This window comes from Diuraphis noxia, unplaced genomic scaffold (genome assembly GCF_037042655.1).
Source record: "Diuraphis noxia isolate RWA-SAM2 unplaced genomic scaffold, SU_Dnox_SAM2 contig0002, whole genome shotgun sequence".
NCBI lineage: Eukaryota > Metazoa > Arthropoda > Insecta > Hemiptera > Aphididae > Diuraphis > Diuraphis noxia.
In genome coordinates this window covers 70,094,589-70,120,038 of record NW_028301712.1, presented here as the reverse complement: position 1 = coordinate 70,120,038, position 25,450 = coordinate 70,094,589, and the positions used below count along the sequence as shown (strand labels likewise).

The window sequence follows — 25,450 nt, the reverse complement described above, 5'->3', positions numbered from 1 at the left end:
TTTAAAATATTAATATACTTCACGGACGTATATACGTCCGTGATATACTTCGATTGCTCATGTTAAAAATAGAAATGAAAATAAAATAATTTCGCACTTAAACATAACACTAATAGATGGCGCAATGTGTATTTCTGTAGTTCCGAACGTGACACTAATTTTCCACTGATAACGACTCGTGACCAGTCCTGTAACGAAAGAACGACTTTTTATTATTTTACGATCCGGATTGTTTCGTTCATAGGTTTGGGTAATGAACGGGTCGTTCATTTTGAACCGTTCGTTCGCGTACGACACCTCTAGATTCAATATAAACTAAAAATTTATTTTTAAATTTATTGTACGTCGAGTCGTCGACTCTGGTGATAAATTTTTTTGTGTATTTTGAATATTATATTTTATGTTCTTTCGTCAAATAGCATTGTAAGCTATGGATCATCTGCATAATATATTGGAAAACACTTCTGGTTATGTCAGACCAGGGAATCAAGTTGATGTTGATTCATTTTTATCTGCTCGTAATCAAGAAATACAAGCTTTGCTCAAAGAAATACGTAAGTCATTCAATTGGCATACAATTAAAATTATAGCTGCTAGCCTATAGCTTTTACGTATATATGGTCTGTAAAAGTTGTATGCAATAATATTGATAAAAAATCATTAAGGTAGTCAAAGCAAAGTTAACTATCACAAACCTACTAATCAATAAGTACTAAAAATAAATTATGTTTTTATTTTATAATACATTAACTCATTACCTATATAGGTATTATTTATTTATTAAATTTTTGAATTTTTTTTATAATTTTAGAGACCCCAAAAAAATGCAATAAAATGATATTTCAACGTCTTCCTAAAAAAATGCGTCGTCGAGTCATGAGCACAACTGTAAAACGAATGCCTAAAGATTTAAGAATTGCTCATAAAAAATCTGTACTATAAAAATATAGCACTTTGAAATTATGTATATTGTATTCAACATTTTGTTTAAATTCTATGTAGATTGAAAAGCAAATCAATAAGCATGTGAGACGTAGAAAACATTATAGGCGCAAACCCAAAAGTCGTTGTTTGGACTATTTGAGACGTCAAAAAAATGGAAAATGGCTAGAAACTCATGTATGGTTTGCGAAACGGTTTCATATTGTACTTAAGGATGGATATAAATTACCTAAAAGCTCTCATGATAAAACTTATCGAGCCTGTTACAGGGCTATTGGAAATCACTGTTTAGCTCAGGTAAAATACCAATATAACATATTATTATTATACTTATAACTATACTATGACTGTACCTACTCATGTTTTTTATTTTATTAATTTAGGATGTATCTTACATTAGTTGTATTGAACTAAAAGGACCCTATAATCAAATAATAGAAGGCTTAATGCAGCATGTTAATCAAGATTGTGGACGTACATTTAAAGCCAAATGTTACGAACAAGGAACTAGAGAAGGATCAATTTGCATATTCAAAAATGGTACATATCCTTGTGGAGCTATCGGTAGGGTGTCATTTATTTGGGATACTTGTGTTCAAGACAAAATAAGAGCTGTGTGGATTTGGGCAGAACCTTCAATTTATGCTCAGCTAGCAAAAGAGTTACAAACTACGTTTAATTTAAAGCCAAATAACATAGATATTTTAGAGTCTGAACCTCCAGTTCTAAAAAAGCCTAAACTTTTAGAAATTACAAAAAATTCAAAGAATATTGCAACTCCTGCGGTACAGACTCCTACTTTTGTTAATAATACTATGAAAATGACTTTATTAAAAGGTTCTTTGAATAGGCTAAGACTGACAGGACCATTATCAAATAGTGTTTTGAGTCGTGTACTATATCCTGCTGATTTGGTTAATTCAAACAATTGTATTGATGAAAACTGGTGGTCATCGCATTTGAAAAATCTAAAAAGTTCTACTAATATTCAAACAAAACTTTGGGAATCTTTAAGTGGAGCTGATAGACCAGAATCATATCCAACAAATTGTGTAATTGGATTTCATACAATTGATCCACGGTTGGTGTTTCCAATGAAAAGAACAAAAGCTTTGCCTATTTCTAAAGGTTTTTAAATGCTTATTTATAAATTAATAAAATGCATAAAAAAATAATTTTTTTTAAATGTTTGAATTTTAGATTTTCTACTTGAAGAGGACTATTCTTTTAAACTTCCCACAATAGCAAGTGTTTCTAAAATTTGGGATTCAAAGGTTCGAAATTGGTCCATGCAGAATAAGATGCCTAATTGTGAGATAAATATGTTACGCAGTAAATGTGTTATTAATGGAAATGACAAAATTGCATTGGATGAACACTCCATGTCTATTATACCAATTATTTTAATTCAGCGACCTGGACAGCATCATCCAATTACTAGACCAGGTTATTTGATTAAATTTAATATATTTTACAATTAATTTATTTAACCAAAAACTGATTTTTGTTTTAGGTTACGGTAGTGGATGGGATATTATCTTACCAGCTAGATGGGCAATGCCATTTTGGTTAGGTTTAATTATGAACGGATGTCAACCTGGAGGACTAAGAGAAACTACAACCATGATACTAGAACGATGTTTACCCAGACAAGACGAACCAGATACTGATGCTGGAAACCTGAGAGCTATGTTAGAAAAAGAAGAAGCAATGAAAAAACACTTTAAACTTCCTCCACAAATGAGAGTTAATTACATTAAGTTAGGTTTTCAGACTCCATTTCATTGTCCTTGGGACATCCTCTGTAATGAATGGATGTTAGACTCTAATAATAAATTTGTTTTACGAAATATCAAAGTATTAACTAAACTACAAAATGTAATTTTAAATTTAAAAGGAAAAATTTATGTGAACAATTTACAGTCTGAATTTGCTGACTTACAAACTTGTTTAGTACCCATAAGGCTTGAGTTATCGCAGAAAGGCATTTTGAAACCTAATTCACATGTATGTTTACCAACTCGTGATGACTTGAGTAACATTGGAGACAAAACTAATTTGGGTCCTTTAGAAAAAATGCACAAAGATTTGAATGCCTTCAAACGTAAGATTTATCGTTTGGAACATAAAAAACTCTTGAGATCCCTGAGACGTAAACGTGTATTAGAAAAGAAAAAGAGAAACATTCTCTGCAAACGATTTAAACGGAAGGTATCCCCTACATCACAAATAGTCAAGGAATACTTGAATCAAATGAAAAAGTTGTGGATTCCTGAAGAACAAACGCCCTTAAAGCAAAGTTGCAGTCGTGTAATTTTGGGTTTCTCGTGTCATAGTCATTTTAGTTTTACCAATTCCAGATATGTTGGCATTGGTTACATGCCTGGACTTGCACTATTGGAGTTATTTAATCTCTGGTCAGATTCAAAAACAAATTTACCATATGTACTAGTCCGAAATCCCAGCACTAATCAGTATAGGTATGCTTTTCTAAGTATAACAATTTAGTATAGAAAATAATGTTAGGCATCTCTGTAATAATACTATATTATTAATTAATCATTTTTAATAAAATGTTTAAATTAGTTTAATTACATATAAAATAAATATGATTTATAAAAAAATGTATGTTTTGCTATAATACTCTTTAATCTTTATACAATATTTTATTGTGCTAATACTACTCCATTATTGTTTAGATGGTACTTTTCCTACTAACTTATCCATGAGAGCAAGGTTTAAAGTGCTATAGATATGTATCGTATGGAGTGGGTAGGGCTGACAAGTGTTACCATATAAAACGTCAATGGTCCTTTATACTTCATAGTGTGAAATATGAATAGAGTAGTTAAAAAAAAAATATTAACCTTATGTCTAGGTTCTAGTTGGATTAACTTTATCAGCAATAGACAACATTTGTTCGACTTCAATAGAAAATATTCTAAAAGTGTTGATTGTTGTTTAAACATTGTGGTCAGTAGAAAAGTCAAAAATATCTGTGACTTAGTTTCCCAGCCAAGTTTACTTTACAGTAAAGGATGAATCATAACACTCAAATTTTTTCCTAATCAACATAAATGTTTTCATTTAGAAAATCTAGATAGCAAATTGTAAATTCATTTTAAAGTAATTTTAGATTCAGAATGGAGTGATGAAGGTATTAATTTTACAATGATGTGTTTTTTCTTTTTTTTATGTCTGTGTACTGTGTACAGCATATCTAGTCGAAATAATGCTTCAATTTCAAACTTTGGGGGTAGTTTCCGATGGAAAAGTGAATATCCTAGTTGCATTATAGAGATCTAAAGTAAACATTTTCCAACAGTTTTCAAAAAAATCGAGAAAAACCAAAAAAAAGTGACAGAAAAACGGGAATTTTTACGCAAAACCAGTTTTCGACCAAATTGATTTTTTTAGATGGTTGTAATTCAAAAACTAATCACTGCAAATACTTGAAATTTTCACCAAATGTTTATATTAGTTTTAGTTAGTTAGTTAAAAATAAATTGGATGATCAAAAAAACTTGAAAATTTAATACAAGGTTCCTTATGAGTTGCTCTTATTGTAGCAAAAAAAAATTAAAAATCGTCAGTCACAATTTTATTTTATTTTATTTTTTTTATTAATGAATACCCTCGGCAACATGGGCCATTGGGTTTAATGTGAGAAATTATTAATATAAAGGGGGAAAAAAAATTACATGAATTGTATCTACATCTAAATTAAACTAAATTTTGTTAAGAAGATTGGCGGCTGTGATGAATTGTATGATGTTGGTAATGGATTGAGGATTGTTGTTCAATATTTCTGAAAGTGATGATTCAGGTAGGATGAAGCTTGTACGGGTACTGAGATATGTTCGGCAATCGGTGAGGATGTATTTAATGGTTACTTGAACACCGCAGGTTGTGCATATTGGAGGTTCTTCCCTGGACATTAAAAAACTGGGAGATTTTTGTGTGTCCTATTCTCAGTCTAGTTATTATTACTTCGAATTTTCTTTGGATTTCATTGGAATATTACACATTTGTGTAATAAGATGTCCACTTTTGATGCCATCTTTGTTGACATTCCTTTATTATGAGTATTCGTATGTCACTGGAAGAAAAGATTTTTATGGAAGATGATAGAGGTGAAATTTTATTTTATAAGCGTTTATAGTTCAAATTTTTACGAAATCTGTCGAAAACGCAAAAATTTGCAAGTAATTTTGAAGTTGATAAATCATAATACTTTTGTGTTTATGACTTAGGATTGAAAATACAACTTACCGGCTATTTTTTTCTCCCCACTAGTTTTCAAGTAACACCAATTTTTTTTAATCATATAGATTATAAATCGTGCAGGAATCATGGATTTATTGTTACATTTTGTGAGTTGGAGAAATAAACCAAATCTTTTACAAAACTAACTAATGAATTCAACAACACTGTATTATATTAATTGAAATAAAGCAATTTTAAATTTTAATGGCTTAAAAAAATAAGCAATTAATAATTGTTATTTAAAAAAAGGCTATTTTTATTTTGATTCAATACTAAACATTATAAAATTTGATTGCAATGTAAACTAATACATTATACTCATTATAGATAGAAAATGAGGTTCTTAATCTAAAATCACTAATCAGTAACATGTGTAAACAGAAGACAGACATACCAGTTATTTACATAATGGTCTATGGTTATTTATCAAGTAATAGTTCATGGTATACATAACAAATAATATCAAGTTAATACAAAGGATTATATTATATACTTCACTTTTCAAATTTTTTCAATTACTGTATTAAGCAAAATATCTAAGTATCACTGATACATGAGCAATAAGTGAATACAATTTAAAAATTCAACTATTTTCCTGACATACATAATATATCAAAAAACTTGACCTTTTGAATATAGTTAACACAATTAACTGAAATAGTTCTATTTTTAAAAAGCGTATACAATCTAAATTAGTAAGCTCAAAAACCCTAAATATATAACAAGGTGAATATACATTTTAAGTCAATAAAACAGAAATAGTTATAATACAACATAATTGTTAAAAAAACATTGTTACAAAAAATTGTATAAATAATAATTTTATTTTTATAAAATTATAACTTTTAAATAATATGTTATATAATAAGGCCCAAATGTTATGTGAGTTCTTTGTAATAAGGTTATGTACAATTTATAAATAACTTGTATTTAATTATAATTAAACCTGAATTGGCAATAATTACTTATTTTCTCGGTCAATCAAACGTATTCATACAACTTGTAACATTGGATCATTGAATAAAACATTATTGGTAAAAAAAGAACATTTCTTAAAATGTATTTGTATAAATAAATAAGTATAATAAAATAATTATAATAAAATAAAATATATAATATAAAGCAAAATTATTTATTTATTTGCTTAACATCAATTGACATTTAAAGATTGTTCTAATATCCTTAAAACAAATCAATAAATACAAAACCAATAATTACATATTATAAATATAGTGTGGTTATAAATAAAAATTACAATCATAACTATAAGCATCCAATATTTGTTTAAGGAATTATTTTGGTATTGAACACAAAAAAAAAAAAAATAATAATAATATTAAGTCTAATACTTGGAGTTTCAAACTAGAAAAAAATAGTAACATTTGTTAAAAAAAAAAAAAAAAAAAAATAGAATAGAATAATTTGTTAGAGTGAAGGCAGCGAATTAAAAATTATTATAATTTTGTACATTTTTTTTTTTTTTGAGAAGCTAAAAATCTCACTCTTCAATTTCTTCTTCGGTTTCTGATAACGGTTCTTTTTTAGTTTCTGGGATATCCAATAATACATTTGATTCATCTGTAAGTGGGACGGAATTTGGACTTACTGTTGTATCGTTCAATTTGTTCTAAAATCCATAAAAAATATAATATTAAAAAATCATGAGAAAAATGTACATATATATTTTTTTTTAATTTCACGGTAAACTAAATATAGATTAAGAATCCAATGTTAATTAAACAAAATAACAATTCATGCAATTATAATGTCAAAAATCACAAATATTTTGACAATTTAGTATTTTACTACTATATTATATTAATCAGAGCAACAAATAAAGTATTGTAGTAGTTAATTAATATTTAATACCAAAAGACAATCAATAAAAATAAAATACATATATTTCAATTTCATAATATTGGTTATCTATTCATAATGATCAACTTATTGTTATTCAAATTTTTTTTATTATTATTAGAAATAAACCATCTATACAAGTATGTACAATAAGCTTATGTGCTAAGAGAAGACAGGATGTGAGAAATTGATTAAGAAGCCGCCTGGCACTGGTAACACATAGCATGAATTATTTATTTATATATACATTTTTTTTGCTTTTTAATTATTGATGGTTGGAATTGTGTGTATATATATTGTATATTTTAACTTGGTAATTATAAGAGGTCACGACACCATTTCTTTTTTAGCCTGCGCCTTGGATTTCCTGGGAGAGTCAGAGAGGAAAGGATTTAATAAGAGGATTTTGGTGGGATAGAAGTCTCAAAAGGAAGCGTGAGTAAAAGATTTGAGCTTCTTCATTAATGGTTTTCATGTGAAAATTGTTATGTAATGTTAGGTTTGAGATGTAAAGTGGTGCATTGGAGAGTCGTCCAAGAGCTAGGTTTTAGAATACTAGGATTTTATTGGTGTTGAATTTTTTGCTGAACCGAGAGCTGTATGTCATAAATCCAAATAGGTTTCAGGAGAGATTTGTAAATTAGAAGTTTGACTTTTAGATTGGTGTTATTATTTCTCAATATTAGAGGGCTGAGTATGCGCATATGGGCGTTGAGAGTCAGTCTTTTGGTTCATATATGATTTTTCTATGTTGAGATTGAGTTCCAAGTATTTTATTGTATCCAATGTGGGAATTGGGATTTGTTCAGTGAAACAGTTGGACATACACCCTTTTAGAGAGTAAATGTAGTATAACTTGATTTGTTTTGGTTTATTTTGATATGTCATTTGTCGTACTAGTTAGTCACTAAGTTAAGGTGAAGTTGTAGGTTTGATGAGGCGGTTACCAGATTTTCACTAATTAACAAAATGACCTTATCGTCAGCATAATCAGCCACCATGGTTTGAGGAGTGGTGGGCTGATCAGCAACATAGATGTTGAATAGAGTTAGATATGATAGAATAGAGATAGAATGCCCCCTTGTGGGACGCCAGCATTGATTTTGGTTATTTCTGAGTATGCAGAGCGATAATGGACTTGGAAGTGTTGATCAGTTAAGTAAGATTTAATTAGGATAAAGAACAGGTGGGATTCAAATTTTTAAAACCATAACTTAAAAATAATAGTGAAAACATGAAATTTAAAGCAATAAACAATTTGAATTAAATAAGTTAGTGTTAACATTTTCATTTTATAACAATTGTGTTATGATACACCTACGTACTTCAATAAAATTTTTTCAAATTTTTTTAAATAGCCAATGCTTAAAAACTAATACATTGAAAAGGTTTGAACAATGGTTCACTGAGCTTTATTTTTGGAGTTGGTTTTGGTTATTAGAGTAAAAACCCAAATTTTTAGTAGAAAACTTACACCCATATCCTCGAATAGTTGTGAAATTGTCTAGTAATCAATATTCACACATTATTTTATCTTTTAATCATTTTTTGAAAAAAATTATGTCAATTAGTGTCAATATTAATGTATAATTATTTATTAGTGTGGTATTATTCAGAGGTGTGCAAACATTAAAATCTACTCATTTTTGTAGTGAAACATTAAAAAATACTGTTAAAAAAAACAGCTCATCAAGTTAATAGGATGAATTTGTTAAAAAAAATTATAAATGTTCATTTAATTGCTTGTCACCTGTGTGTCAAGCGATTCATTATCACTATCTTCATCATCAGAAGTCAAAGGTTCTTGTTGTTCTTCATTTACATTTACTTTTTCTTTTACAGTTCTATGAATAGTATCAATTCAAAATTTAAATTATTATTCTAATAATATAAAAGTTTAAGTAAATAATTAAATTTCTAATGTTAAATAAATTCAAATTTGTTTGAAACATGAGAAACTGAAAAATATGTACTAATTTCTAATATTATTTTATGATAATATTAAAAATTGTGTTTATTATGCATTCAATTGAATTTTAACTAAAAATAAATTAAAATAATTACAGTGGGAGTAGAAGATTTTTTTAATTTTCACATTAAAATTTTTTTTTTAATTATCAAAACAAAAAATATATACCAATACTTAAGATTAAAATTAAAATTTTAAATATTTTTTAATAATTTACCCATTATTAGTATCATTGTTTTCATTTGTACTTTCAACTTTAACATCTTCCTGAAAAAACAAATATTAAGGGATTAGAAAAAAATAAATATACTATAACAATTTTGAATTATTTACCACGGTAGTTGAGCCATTTACTTCTTTAGGAGGAGTTTTAGTAGAAATATCAAAAAATTTGTCCAACTCATCCAATTCATTAGCTGCATCAAAATCGTCATAATCCTGTATAACATATTATTATTTAATTAATAAGAAACTATAAAATAAATAATAAATCAAAAGGTAAAACTAATTTTACTTCATTGTTTTATCAAATAATAGTTATGATACCAATATAGACACATTTTAAAACAAAAGTACACTGTGTGATTCATCAAGTAGGCTCACCCCCTTTTTTTTAATAACTAAAGTTAGGTATTCAATATTTGATTTTTGAAATTTTTAATTATACCTTATTTAAGACTATATTTATGAATTCTTGAGATTTTTTTGTACTACCAATAGTGTTCTATGGTAACATAAACTACTATTTTTCAAGTGAGAACATCACTTTTCAACTATAAATTATGTAGTGAATAATTTTTTTGAAAAATTTGTAGTTTCAAAATTTAAATGAATTTTTAAATCAGTATGAGTAATTTTTGTATTATTTAACTTAATTTTCTAAGGATAAAAGTTCATAGTAATGGAATTATAAGAAAATTATGGTGGTTTTAAAATTTTAGTGATTAATATATTCTATTCAATTATATTCAATTTTTATTTCATATAAATACTAAAAATTCATTATTATTTTATAACATTGGTTGCCAAGGGCGCACATAAAGCTAGTTACGGCACTGTATTCTATCAATATTAATAATTTGTAAAAATGGACAACTAAGTATAATAAATACTAGGTCCAATTTTATATTTTTTTGAAACAAATTTTATGGACTACTATCTTTAGAACAAACATTTTAATAACTGAGTAACTACTTATTCAAATTTTACAAAAATAATATCTACTAAACAATTCATAATAAAGGGGGTTCTCATTTGAAAAACACAAATTTATATCGCCATTGGATCAGTGCTAAATAAACCGCCGGTGTAAGTGGTACATTGCACAGGTTTCAGACTGTTTGAAATACTTGGGAGAGGGGCCTGATTTACAGATATTTTGGCTTTTTTTATAACAATTTTATTATAATATTTTTTTTTTTTTTTTTTTCGGACCAAGGTCCAAAGAATTCAAGATGTGGCACTGCACAAGATACTCATAAAGTGGTATAAAAAATTCAAGAATTTGGAAATATGATCAGAGTATAGCATTTAAAAATTCTAAAAATCAGTAGTTCATTAAGTATATTTTTAAAGGAAAAATGGGAGTGAGCATGCTTAGCGAATCATCCTGTATATAGACATGTTCATATTGTTATGCTAGGTACTAGGTAGTATAATACAAAATATATTTAAATTTAATTTTCAACCAATGTCTTGGGTTTATTTCTAAGAGAAATTTTAGAAACATAAGAAGTATAAATGTAAGCACCTATATGGTTCAAAGAATTTAAACATGACAAGACAGGCATTTTTATTTAGAAAACAAAACTAGACATTTCCTAATATGGTAAATAATGATTTCTCTTCCAGAATTTGTTACTATCAAGCTTTTAGTAAGCAAACCAAGAGGCTTTAGAATTAATTAGTATTTATCGAGTCAAGCTTTTATGGTCAATAACTATTTAAATATACTGATATTCCAATCGGCACAAATAGTATTAGATGAGATAGTTTAAAATGATACATACACGTATCTGACATAATCATACTAACCCCGCAATAAACATCATCATTGAATATCTGGGGCGGCAGAGCATTTTTTGAACCATCCTTGGTCTTACTGTTGATCTGCATGTAAGCCTTTTCGTCTTCCTTCCCTGGTTCAGTGATGTCCACCAGGTCGTATGATATGCTCTTGCTATCCAATATCATGGTGACCCTCTGTTGGCGTTTCTTCACCTGCAACCGCATATCATGTGAGACACCAAAATGACCAAACAGACATCGAGTAGACGTCCATCCGACGATGGTGTCCGCGCGCGCGACTTACCTCCTTGTTACCCGATATGCCGGACATGTACACTTTCACCACCATTTTCGGTCGATCTATTATTGTATTTCCGTCGCGTATTCAGGGACAGTGTGGGCGACTATTAAAATTGCACGGTGATGGAATAGGAATATTGTGGAAGACTGCGGTCGATCGAGTGTTCACTGTTTAGCAATGTAATAATGAATTATTAACGTCGCCCGTCGTTGCACGGTCGGGAACACTTGGTAAGTTACTCGAGACGTTTTGGTTTTTCCTAATCAGAAATTCAAAGCGTGTTATCAGCGATCGACGAATGTCCACGGACGAGAGAAGGATACTGCAACTGCGGTACAGCGGTACTTACTGGTCTTACTGATGCGCGTGCGTGTTGGACTGCGGTTTAATATTAACTGTAGCCCGTAGGTACGAAATTGATAAGCTGGACGTGAACTATATCTATGCGTGGACCACTGACTGTGGACTGTGGTGACGATACGTGTGGACCACACAAGGGCACAACTTTACGACCGTGTGGCGTGCTACGAATGTTGCGACCATAATGGCATAATCACGCAGAACAAAATAATAATAAATTATCGTTTTCCCCCATTCCATCATCTGATGTTTTGATACAATGTATAATATATTATTTGTCCTAAGGTCGACCATTGTTGATTTATTATTATTCACCTTTGCCCGTCGATCTGTCCATGCGACAATACGGCTCTATTATAGTCAACGACAATTATTATGTATTACAATTTATTGTGTCCGCGTGTAGAACCTATTTAAATAATAAATTCCTCGACTACCGCTGCGACTTTTCGCTTTTGTTTTATTCAAGTCATTTTATAAATCATAGGAATTGTCGTTTTTTTCTTTTGTTCTGTGCACAACACGGTCAAACAACAACAATGTCGTTATTGCATTTTTCTAATGGTTTATATAATTAGAGGATTAGTGAAGTGGTATTTAGTGTATCGTATGTGTGTACTTATATAGGTATATGGCTATATACGGAATGATCTATTTATTATAATTCACAAGAATATAAGACACTCATTATTTAGAAAATCTAAACGTTTTAAAAATGTATCTTGAACATCAATTTAAGTACTTTTTATTAATTTAACCCCCAAACCCTAGAAATCTTGTTTTTTTCACCTCGTTTTTGGCAGTCCCCGTATTATCTCTAATGTATATATAATATATATGTTGAGACAATGTAATCTCCCTGAAATTATTTTTTAGTTGTGCCACTATACTATTTATAATTATTGGTTATACATAAAAAGTTGTAGAGATTTATGATTAGATATAGGTATTAAATTATTCGTAAAAATAAATCTTCACCAAACTATCGTTAAATCAACTACGTTTATATGATGGCGTTAAAAACGATTTACATTTTTTAAACCATTTTAAAAGTTAAAACGCTCGCACTATATGTATAGTTTAAAAATTTCAAACCGTTTTAATATGATGGCGTTAAACATAGTAAATGGTTTTACATAGAAACGAAATATATGTTTAATAACCTTCTTTTCAATACTTTGCCGGGGGGTAAGATTGTTCTAGTGATCTTCGGGGAGGTGGTAAATATCATTAAGTTTTAATCAATGTCGGCCTGGCCATCATAGCCGCTGGGCCACTAGATATTTTTTTTAAGGTCTTGTAAGTTTTTATTTGCTTGGCGTGTTTCTGCAGGTCTATGTAGGTACTCCCTAAGTATTTCTGTAAATATTAAGCCGAACGTAATTTTTCGGGACCCAGAGACGTCCCGATAGTTTTTGGACCTAATTAAGGATCCATGTTGCGTTTTTAGTGTGGTCAGGTCGACACTGGTTACGAATAATTTGGATATGTTTAAGTCTTGCGGAACGATGGGTCCTATTACAGGCTTCAAATCTATAATAAAAAAATAAGTAAATAGTTTTCAGTGTTCACTGAAACTCGTAACATTCCCCCTTTATTGGTGTGTCTCATTTGAACTATGATAAAAAAAGCTAATGAGGTGAATACCCTTTTTTGACTCATAATTATTTATAAGTAAATCGGTAGGTACCTACTTACCTATATATACATAGTTTACTTCAATTGGGTGTGTCTAAATCACATAATCATATAATACTCAAATTTCATACATTTATGTCTATATGGTGGCTGTTGACTGTATGCACACTATTGCACAGACTTAAAAACTATATATCGTAGTTTATACATAGATAATATATGACTGTGTGTATGTTGTATGTAGGTAATATGATTGTATTATTAGTTATAACTGTATTTATGTTAATATTATATTCAGTATAGCTAAACAAAATATATATAAATACCTATATTTTGCATTGTTTATTGTTTTACGAGTTGTTTAATCTGTTTTATATACAATAAATACAGTATCGTGCTATCTTAAAATGTATTTTTTATCTCATATCAATATGTAAAAATGTTTAAATGTGTGACTGTTCATAAAACGATAAAACTATTACAATATTGTCATTTCTCAGTATTCATAATATGAAAATTACAATCGTAGATATGCTTATATAAAATCCTGCTGCATCGAGTCATAAGTTCCGTAAATAAAATATTTTTTGTACCTATTTAACAGTTTACAACGTACAATAAAACCACATATTGGTATTTGGTATAAATAACATTTTTATGATCATAGCTCATAATATATACTAATATACCTACTTGATATTTAATTTTAATATATTATAGCTACCTAACTTATACATTACTTATTATTGTAATAAAGCTACTGTTATATGATATAATTAATATATATTTTTTAAGTTTCAATAATAATATATTAACATTACATCATGTAATAGGATTTTATAGGCGTTATAACTATTTAATATATAATCTTCATTGAAAACTGAGAGTATTTTTATTACTCAAATGTACTATTGCTTACACAGTGGAACCTCATCAGTATTTTGAAGTCTCAAAGAACAAAAAAATAATAATTACATGTACCGTGACTTCAATTAACCGAGTTAATAAATGATCGAGACTGAAAAAATTTAATTTATAGAAACTTAGTGATGCCGGAGCTCGAAATACCAGTATACTATATCATACTATCATAGTACGTATAGTAGATATATTATTTTCTAGTGGCTTCTATCTTGGTATAGATTATGAGACCTACGGAATTGTGAGTAGCTCAAATGAGGACGTTAGTGCCTACGATAATAGTGATAATACCATATTAATTAAATTATGATTTATGAACTACATATTACTGTAGATGTAACTTTTTAAATATACAGTTTTATACTAATTAAACGGAGATATCAAATATGTGTTTGTAGCATCCACGAACCACGATCCAACCAAGATTATGATGAATGATATTATGCAGTATTACATTGTAATATATACTATGGAAAATTGAGTATATTATAGGCTATAGAATTTAGTAATATAGGAAGGTTCAACCCTTATGTCTTTTTCATAATTTGTCACGCTAATACATGTTTAATAGTCACTAAGATTCTGAAGGTGATAATGTTTTAAGAAATGCGTAATTTTAATTTCTTAAATTCTTTTCATAATTTTTCTTTAGATTTTTCCACTGAAGATATTAGTAAAATATTAAAATAAAGTTTAAATACGTTTTGTTCAAAATTCAAATATTTGCTTTTTCTAAACCAAGAACTAGTATTAAAATTTAAAAATAATTTAAAATACATAATTTAATCATTAGCTTGTTATCATATTGATTATCGTGGTGTGAACTTACAAGACTGAGTTATCAGTATTTAAAACGATAAAAGTTAATGAAAAAGAAGCAAAATCGTACCAATTATTTCTGTTACTTTAGAACTAACGAGTTCAGTATAATTTGAATAGTCAGAACTAGAGATAGAAAAAAAGATAATATGCGACTCTCTCTTTCTCTCTCTGTCCTCCATTCTCCAATGGAGAAAAACACTGATAATCAGTAAATAGACTAAAGAAGTAGGTAACAATCTGTTATTAAAAAATGTTAACGAATAAAATGTGTACAATCATCAAACTGCCGTAACAATATTGTGTACCACTATATGATAATATTGGTCATCTTCGACCCTTTCATGAATTTCACACCATATTTTTAACGACTTCCTCCTTGTGAAAGACGTATCCGTATTTAACGATTTCAAGTATATCGACTAAAAGAGATAAAACATTTAATAAATCATTATTCGCATCCTTGGTGAACGCCCGATTTAGATAAATATTATTTGGTGAATCGCATTAAACACTAAACATCGATTAGCTTAATTGGGTAAGAATTTTTTTACAAGTAAGAAATGAATCGGAACTTTCGTCATCGCGGTCTGCATATACTCATATACCTACATTTAGAAATTTTTTTACGCCTAAAAAAGTTTTTTTTCATGGTGGATTTATTACACCATTCACCTACATTCCCTGATCTATACAAATACGAATATCGGAACATTAATTTCATTAAAACATTATCAATTATCAGATACCGTGATTCTAAGCTAAATGAGCACCTCCTCACTCCTCCTCAGTAGTATTCGAGACAAAAACGTTATGAACAATAAATTGCTCTGCCTCGTATATGCTGCAGTATATATAGGTAACGGTCCGTATATTATTATTTATTATTAAACGCGTAAACACACACGTGGCTGCTATTCTAATATATAATTCACTTTAGTGTTCTACTGCCATTCATCACTCTGAGGGCGAAAAAAATCTCGCGCCAAAGTATAGAAGCTGCGAAGAGACGACTATTGTGTGTGTGCCCGCGCGCAGGCACGCGCACTGTGCACACTCGTGCAATTTAAATTTAAACTTAAATAATGAGACACTTTTGGTTTATAAATCTATTGCAATTATAATATTTAAAATGGTACTCAACTGTCTTGGATGCTGCCTATTAATAAGTGTATCGTGGAGATAGTTACTGCCGAACTAACTGCCATGTGTCTTTTTAATAATTAATAATTTGGACGGGTCTAAAAGTGTTGAGTGTGTATAATAAGTATATTGTATTGGTCAAACTTATAGTGTGTGTTTACTGTATGATATATAGGGTACGAATGTTTTAACACCTATCACCTATGGTGTGATAAGTATTTATAGCTTATAAGTATTTCTTTTCTATTTATTAAATACAATTTTTTGTATGTAGGTATATGTAATATGTTAGTTCGAATTTAACTCAAAATCTATCCATCGAATTTCAATAATTTTTTAAAAAAAATATTCCTCATGACCCCATAAATGCTATAAGCTATGATTTTTTCAAACGCTGCTTCTGCTGCTGCTTTCCCGCTTATAGTCACGGGATCCTCATGAATGAAAAAACTTTATTTTTGCCTAAATAGTGATGCATTTATTTTTTTAAATCTCTTTCGAAAGCAGTAAAAGTTTTTATTTTTTTAACTTTAATTTATAGAAGTTATACAAAAATAACGGAATTAATAATATAATATTAAAACACTGATAAACATTGTCGTAAGCCACAACCACCTGCAGGTTACATTACCAGCTTATATTTTACGACAAAACTTAAATTTTGGTATTAAAATGCCAATTTTATTAAGATTAAATCGTTGGTATTTGAAATTTTAAAAGAAAATAAATGTTGTTATTTTCTAAATAACATAAAAAAAAAATGATTATATTATAATATATAACGACTGTTAAGATATTAAAACTCTTAGATGTAGGTACTGTAAAATATGTTTCTTTTTTAAAATATTAATTTGAATATTGGCCAATTTAAACTAATTTTAAACTAATGTTATCCATGTTTAAATTCGTAATAATAATTATACTAATACAAAAAGTTGTCAACAAATTAGAATAATACCATTTTCAACAATCATTTTAAAATAAAAGATTTTAAGTTTATTTTAAATAGAAAGAAACACTTTTTATTTATTTATTACTAAAAAAAAAAAATTTAAATAATGCACTGCTATTACATAAGTTAATTATCTCTTCATATGATATATCTTATGCAATAATGTAATATAAATTTATAATAATTGTAGTTGTTGTTTATTTATTTAATTTTAACATTTCACATTTCGATAATACAATTTTTTTATATACATATATATGAATTAACTTCAATTTCAAATCATTTTATTATGGATTTAAATAATTAGGTACAGACATTAGTATTAAACAAAAACTAAAAACTGCAATTCGAAATTTTAGCGACTACATAAATACCAAACAACGAATAAATTTAAATTAAAATAGATAAAGATAAAAGATTAAAAAGTACGATTAAACGAATTTTACATAGCTTATAAATACTGTTATTTATTAATTTATTATCAAAAAAATGTATTATTAAATATATATATATGTATAATATTATTATATTATAATAATAAATGAAAATCTTCTAAAATGTCTAGTTTCTTGGTTTACCAACATCAAATATAAATGATTTTCTAGGTATTTGATTCAGGTAATAAATACTCGTAATAATAAATAAATAAACAAAAAAAGTTGAAAATAAATAAGAATTTAGTATGTCAAAAAAACGAATTTTACAATTAGTATTCTACAATAAATATTTTTTATTTTTAAAACATACCTATACTTGTAAAAACGGAATAAATTTACAAATTTACTTAGATATAAGGAAAAAATATGATGTGAGTATAGTGAGTATACATAATATTATAAATTATAATATAACTGAAAACCAATTATCTTTGATGTTGAATGTATTTAAATCAAATAAATTTATCTTTACCTATTATTTATGTCTAGAAGAAATGTTTGATTTAACAAAAATCCTATAAATACGCAGTTCTATCTTATAATAAGTACACATATAATATAGGCAGAAGGTAGTTTTTAGATTTAGATTAAAATATACAAACTAAAATATAATAGATTATATATATATATATATATATATATATGTATTTAGACAAATAAGCGATATTGGCAATTAATTAATATATTAAATATTGGAGTATAATAAATCAATATTTTATGGAACTAATACAAAACGCGGTGACGAATCCAATAATAAAAAAATTAAATAATTATAATTTAACAAAAAATGCGTCTAAGCTACATGTTTATAGTAAAACGGTTTCAAATATATTTTGTGATTATGATGTACAAAGTGCATATTTTATTATTTTTTAAACATTCATCATCGGATGAAATCAATAACCTTGCATAACCTTGTATTTGATAAAACCTGTAAGCACATTTCGGGGTTTCATGAATCCCTCAGTATACATATGCTACTTTTACATTACAGACATATAATCGCCACTGCCTAATAGGTGTTCTTCTTTAATAAAATAATTTTTAGTTTTAATCTCTTTAATGCCAATTTACTCTTTGGTGTAATTTAAAATTCAAATGATTTGATATAACTTACCGGTTTGTAAACACTAAATGAGCAAAGCTGACAACAAACATGTCATTCATAAAGTCGTCTCCAGTGACACACATATTGTTCACATTGGTGTTTTTAGTGTCTGGTGTTACTGTCAACTTGTTACAGTTATTATTTTTTATAATTTTGTGGCCACTAAACAAGAAACTTTTCAGAAAAATTAACTACTTTTTTTCATACATTATTTACTCAGGTATATTATATACTTTGATTATTTATTTTTAAAATCGTGGAAAAAATTATTTGTTTTAATAAAATAATAAATGTATGTATACATTACTTAAGCAACATTCAAAACTCATTTTCAACGAATCTTCAATTTTAATTTTATATTTAAAAAAACCAATCTATAACGGTTGGAATAAACGATTACCTGCATATTTATAACATACATTATATACATATTTTAATACTTAAAGTTGTAAATACAAATGTATTCTTTTTACAGAACTCGTTTTCATATCCGAATGGTGGGCTGGTGTACCGTATTACTTCTATGTAGACAAAGAAGATTACAAGTACTTTGGCAAAGAACATGCGATATTCATTATTAATCACAAATACGAAATTGACTGGCTGACTGCTTGGGTCGTTCACGACCGAATCGGCGGTATTCTAGGGGTAAGTTTTTTTTTGATACCTACCTAAAGCTTGATCGACTAAATTAATCAAGCGATTAATTAAATATGTTTCTTGTTTCTAAATTATTACATTGTATAACAAGAATTGCAAAGCATTCGCAAAAAATAGTCTTAAATACATTCCCGTGATTGGTTGGGCTTGGTGGTTCGGCGAATTTTTATTCCTTCAGAGAGATTTAGTAAAAGACAAGCACATGATCGAAACTGAGCTCAGCAAATTGTTCGAATATGGAGACCCAGTCACGGTAATTATTACAATTCAAAAAAAATGTCAGTACGGTGACCATTTATGCCTATATACCTACTAAGGTAATATTTTAATGTTGTGTGTCAAAACTTCCGTGCTGCAGATGTTGCTATACGCAGAAGGCACCAGGTTCACCAAGGATAAACAAGAGGCCAGCATTAAGTTTGCCCGGTCGAAAGGACTACCTGAGTTAAAGGAACACTTGCTCCCGAGGACTAAAGGTTTTAGCATTGGATTACCTCATTTTAGACACAATTTGCCAGCCGTCTACAACGTCCAAATTGCTTTCAAAGGGTACGTCTAGCATCATGGCTAAAAATATAAATTTTAGTCATTATTTATAGCCTTGCGTTGTGTAGGTACACTGTACATTGTACCTTGTACAGGCTATGCACCATATGAGTCTTATGACCTGTATAATAGGTACACTGAATTTTTTCCACCGAATACCGACAACTTGTTTTATAACTCATTTCTTTTTATTATGGTTTTCGGAAATGCAGAAAAGAAAAACCATCGTTGAGAGCATTGCTAAGTGGTCAACGATTAGAGGCACATGTGTACATGGAAAGAATACCTATTGAACAGGTTCCAGAAGGCGATAAGGCGTGTGAAAAATGGATGTACGACATGTACGAGAAAAAAGTAATAGACCATATTTTATATAATCAGCTTGGTTTTGGAAATAATTTCACACTCCCAATTTAAATTAAAAATAATCCAATTGCAGCAGACTCACTAGGCTATGTACATAAAATAAATTATATAAATATTAAATACCATATGTTTATATGTAAGAATAAATAACCGAACATACATATACAACGTAGGTGCACTGTTTGATAAATTAAAGACAAAAATTAATCTTTTTTAATATCTTATCAGCCTTATGTATATCGTCTGATATCCAAAATAAAGGAATGAAAATCACTTTTTTAAGAGGATAGCACACCAAAACGAAAAAGTAACCAAAAGCAACTTGAATAACATATATATCAATAATATATTTGTTATCAAATTTAAATAATAAAGATAAAACAATAATAGCCATTTAAATATAATTTTACGTATTTTTTGCTAATCTGAAACATATAATAAAACCAATTTAGGTAAATAAAATCCAAAAATACTAGTGTCAAATTAATGTAGTTACCCAACATATATGTTTCAAAATTATATATACTAAAAGATGATAGTTGTAATATTGTATTTTTTATGAAGAGTTAAATACTAAAAACTATGTTTAATTACAAAACACAATAAAAATAAATTATAATACATTTATTTTTAATAGATTTTGTTACTTATTGTTACATTTTGTATTTATAAGTTTATAAATATTTAGTTTTATTTATTAATCATATATGTTTATTCTACAGGATAAAATGATGGTCAGCTTTTTCAACACAGGAGATTGGTTCAAGGAAAGTGGTGTAAAGCCAGTGGAGAAATTTGTTCCACCATATCGTTATTATTGTGTTCTAAACATGATTTTTTGGTCAATTTTAATTTTAGTACCATTTTTCTACTTGGCATTTAACATATTTATTTCGGGAAATTTGCTTCATATCTTATTGTTGGTGATACCAATTGGCTTACGTAAGTTCAACACCATAACTAACATAATAAATTATTATTCAGAATGCTTTCATCGTTAAATTTAATTCAAAATATTTTATTTGCAGTTCATGTAATATTATCCAAAATGATGAGCGTTTCTGAAATAAACAAAACATCTTCACAATACGGTATAGAAAAACAAAAAACGAAATAAATATAAGCTTAAACAATAAAGAACTTAAGAAAATGTTCAGAGGATTTTGAACTAATAGTTTAAAGTAAAAAAATATTTTTAAACATGTATTCGCTATTGTTATAGACCATATTATAGCTGTAATAATGTTACATACTATTGATTTCAATAATTTTAAATTGTTTTAACGGTTACTATTTTTCTAAACTATTTCTTTATTCCTAAAAACTTCTCACTCTTATAAACTTTCTCTCAATGACTCTCCTTTATGTATGTTCCACGTTCGCGATCCCATGATTTGTGATATCTCACACATACTCTTTCACTGTCCCTCTCTGGTTCCCCAACGCAATACCCTCTTCACCCTAATTCACTCCTTTAATATCAAACTCGACACTCAATCCATTCTCTCTTCATCAAATGTACCAATTATTACCTCACTTTTATCCTTCTTCAACCAGACTGGTTTAAAAATTTAATTTATCTGTAATATTATTTTTGTTGTTAATCTTGCTTTCATATGTAATATTTATAATCATAATTGTCGAAGCTAATTGTTTACAAAGTTTCTTTTAATAAAAAAAAAAAAAAAAAAAATTCCTAAAAACAAAAATAAATATATTATGTAAATAGCATATAGGTACTATATGTTCTACATTTGAAAAATAATATAGTTAGAAAAATTGAATTTATTACAATACTTTACAATAGTTACAATTCACACCTATTTAGCATAAAAAATATATATTGTAGCTTATATTCATGCTTCTGAGTGAAATAATTTGACTAAGTTTGCGATTATTAATGATTTGTTACATTATTTTTTATTGATTTTAATTGGCCGTTATAGTAAATTTACATAAAATATATTACCTCAAGTTTATATTAAATTGTTATATTATTTTTTTTATAATGTACCTAGTATCTACTATTGCAGTATATTAAATATTTATATTATACATATACAATGATGAGTCGATGATATACACGCATACTTCTAATATCTGATTATTTATAGGTACCGAAATTGTTTTTTAAAAATAAATTAGGAATATTGTTGGCCATTATTGTGTTACCTATCCTAATTTTTTTTTTTTATTCGAAGTAAGGCTTCAACATCACAGGTCATTAACCTAGTATAAATTATAACAGTATTAGAAATAGTAGAAAGACAAAGGTAAATTTACAAAGAGTATTTAAACTTAAAAACTATGGAAAAAGGTTTGTACATTATTAAAATTTGCTTAAAAGATTGATTTTGGTTAGAAATGAAATAATTTTGTAGTTGTTGTTTTCGTTGAGTGCTTCATTCATATTAGGTGGTATTGATAAATTGTTTCTTATGTCCTGATATCTGATGCGATCAATGATAATGTGTTGAACTTAAAGATTGGTGTGAGGCATTCGTCACAAGTGGGTGGTGGATCTTTGCTAATGAGGAAAAAGTGAGTTAGAAATGAATGTCTGCACCTCATGATTGTAACTTCTTGTCGTCTGTTGAGGTAATAAGGTGCGATCCATTTCTTTGTATTTTTCTTTATTGTTTTAAGTTTATTAGAGGGAGGGATGGTATCTCAATAATTTTGCCATTTTGAAAATATTTTGTATTTGATAGAAGTTTTGATGTCATTAGTCGGTAGATCCGATATAGTTGGGTGGGGGATGATTCTAGTTGCAAGATCGGCTACCATGTCAGCCATTTCGTTGCCAGTTATACCGGTGTGGGATGGTATCCACATAAGTTCAATGTTTTTAGAGGTCGATTTTAATACTTTTAGGATATTTTGGGCGATTTCGTTTGAAGGTTGAGGGTTTCGAAGGGCTAGTAAAGCACTGAGCAAGTCGCTTAAAATAAGTATACACATATACAGAAAAACAGAGAAGTGGGTATACGCCGTATACCTGCGTATACGCCCCACTAAACCACTGATATTATGTAGGGAAATTGCAAAACTGACTCCGTGGCATATATTTATAATACCTACATTATATCTAGGTACTACTTAATATTATATTTTTTTTTATACACTAGATTTTACTTAGCTTTAGCTAATTAGGTGCTTATGGGGATAGTTGCTAGATATTTCTTGAAATGGAGCATGGCGTTATTGCCAAAGTGCATATAAATACAATGCGAGTATAGAACTTGTCTATTTTTTTTTAAGAATTAAAAGCCTTACCAACATGTTAAACCGATCTAGGTATTCGTCACTCGTGATTTCTTTCCAGAGTAACACTGCTGTGGACCACTCACTTACTTTCAGGCTTTAATCAGATAAAAGTGTTGATATTTTGTCTTAAATATTTTTATGAATGTATGAATTTATATTTTATTAATTTAATGAAACCAGTGCTCGTAAGCGAAACTAAAACTCTATTAACATAAAAATTTGTGATTACCAATTAATTAATAATAATACAATTAAAATACTCGGCATTACTTTGGACAAAAGAAGCTCCTGAACCCACCACATCAACAACTTGAAAAACACATACTCTGCACGTCTCAATTATATAAAAATGTTATCTCACACATAATGGAGCTCTAAAACTCATGTTCTATTAACAATATACAAGTCACTTATACTTTCTAAACTCGACTACGGATCCTTCTTTTGGACAACGGCTTCCAAATCAATAATAAAAAACTAGATACAATTTACAACTCAGGTCTTCGTATGTCAATTGGCGCTTACCGTTCAAGTCCAATACCCAGTATCTATAATTTTGCCAATTCACACCCTCTTGACATAAGAAGACTCAAAATAACAATGAATCATGAATTGAAATTAGCAAATACCCTTCCCACTCTGACTTCAAGCCAATATTTCAAATACTACCATCACTACTCCATGAGAACAATCTTGATATGTCCAAATTATTTACCATTACACCCTCCCTGACCCCCAAATGGAAAAATCTCGTCGAAACCAGCACTGGACTCTCCATATTCAAAAAAAGATGACACAACCTCTTCTATCTAAAAAAAAATATGTTTTCACACAATACAAACCATCACAAGTGAAAAAATGTACACAGATGCTTCCAAAAGCTAAGATGGTGTCGGCGCTGCATGCAGTAATTTGGAATAACACGGAATTTATGTATAAAATTCCCTACTCCTGCTCAGTATTCACACCCGAGTCAATTGCCATATTAAAAGCGCTCGAGATAATATCCCATTATCACTTACAAGACACTATCTTTACTGACTCCCTCAGTTCGATAAACAATATAAAAAACACATATAATCTTTCAGGCATTGGTCTATATATTCAAAATAAAACCTACACCTTAGAATACCTACCATAATGACTTCAAAATAAAACTCTTTTGGATCCCTAGACATTCTAATATAAAAGAAAATGAATTTGTTGTTCTTGCAGCCTAAAATACTATCACAGTATCACATCTTCAGTATCATCATCCACACAAATCATTTCCTCCAGTGACACACGAATGCTCATAACAAAGAAATGTCAACAAAGATGCATCAAAGGCGGACATCTTATTAAACGAAATTAAGCCATATAAAACATAACACCGATAATTGGACATTTCCCTTTGAAATTCACAGAAAATTCTACGTAATAATAACCAGACTAAGAATTGGACACACGAAAATCAACCTGTGGTGTCCAAGTCATCATCAACCACATTCTCACAGAATGCCAAACCGATGACAGTACCCGAAGAAGCTACAACCTACCCGAATTAGTATCAGAAACTCAATGCAATCGTCCTCAATCCATTACCAACATCATTCAATTCATCACAGTCGCCAAACTTATATCCAAAATTTAATGTAACTTATATATAATATATATTATATACAATTTTTGTAATCTCTGTAATTTATAATTTTCGCACTGTAAGCCCAATGGCTCATGTTGCCGAGGGTATTATTAATAATAAAAAAAAATATATATAACTCAATGTTCAATAGTATAATACATTTATTAAAGATAAAATATATAAAACAACATTAACACAATAAGTATTTAAATATATTTAAAATTATCATAACATAAACGAAATAATTAAAAATGTATAACACAAAAT

The 25,450-nt window shown here is 28.5% G+C and overlaps 3 protein-coding genes across 3 annotated transcripts; 2 read left to right on the top strand and 1 right to left on the bottom strand.

The window, feature by feature from the left end:
• The first annotated feature begins 177 nt into the window (after positions 1–177).
• Positions 178–6,621, top strand: Pop1 (POP1 ribonuclease P/MRP subunit). The gene is made up of 6 exons (XM_015514534.2): positions 178–554; positions 812–933; positions 1,003–1,239; positions 1,326–2,070; positions 2,143–2,388; positions 2,456–6,621. Exons 1-6 carry the CDS (start codon positions 431–433, stop codon positions 3,448–3,450), a joined length of 2,469 nt encoding a protein of 822 aa, XP_015370020.2. The 5' UTR covers positions 178–430; the 3' UTR covers positions 3,451–6,621.
• Positions 5,441–11,841, bottom strand: LOC107172001 (SH3 domain-binding glutamic acid-rich-like protein 2). The gene is made up of 7 exons (XM_089218790.1): positions 11,692–11,841; positions 11,346–11,601; positions 11,069–11,254; positions 9,368–9,472; positions 9,252–9,301; positions 8,816–8,909; positions 5,441–6,835 (listed from the first exon to the last, which is right to left on the bottom strand). Exons 2-7 carry the CDS (start codon positions 11,388–11,390, stop codon positions 6,707–6,709), a joined length of 609 nt encoding a protein of 202 aa, XP_089074916.1. The 5' UTR covers positions 11,391–11,601; positions 11,692–11,841; the 3' UTR covers positions 5,441–6,706.
• A 6,730-nt stretch (positions 11,842–18,571) lies between these two features.
• On the top strand, positions 18,572–22,278 carry LOC107172000 (1-acyl-sn-glycerol-3-phosphate acyltransferase delta-like). The gene is made up of 7 exons (XM_089220704.1): positions 18,572–18,940; positions 19,196–19,368; positions 19,472–19,633; positions 19,739–19,929; positions 20,139–20,280; positions 21,015–21,234; positions 21,321–22,278. Exons 1-7 carry the CDS (start codon positions 18,769–18,771, stop codon positions 21,407–21,409), a joined length of 1,149 nt encoding a protein of 382 aa, XP_089076830.1. The 5' UTR covers positions 18,572–18,768; the 3' UTR covers positions 21,410–22,278.
• Positions 22,279–25,450: the final 3,172 nt, after the last annotated feature.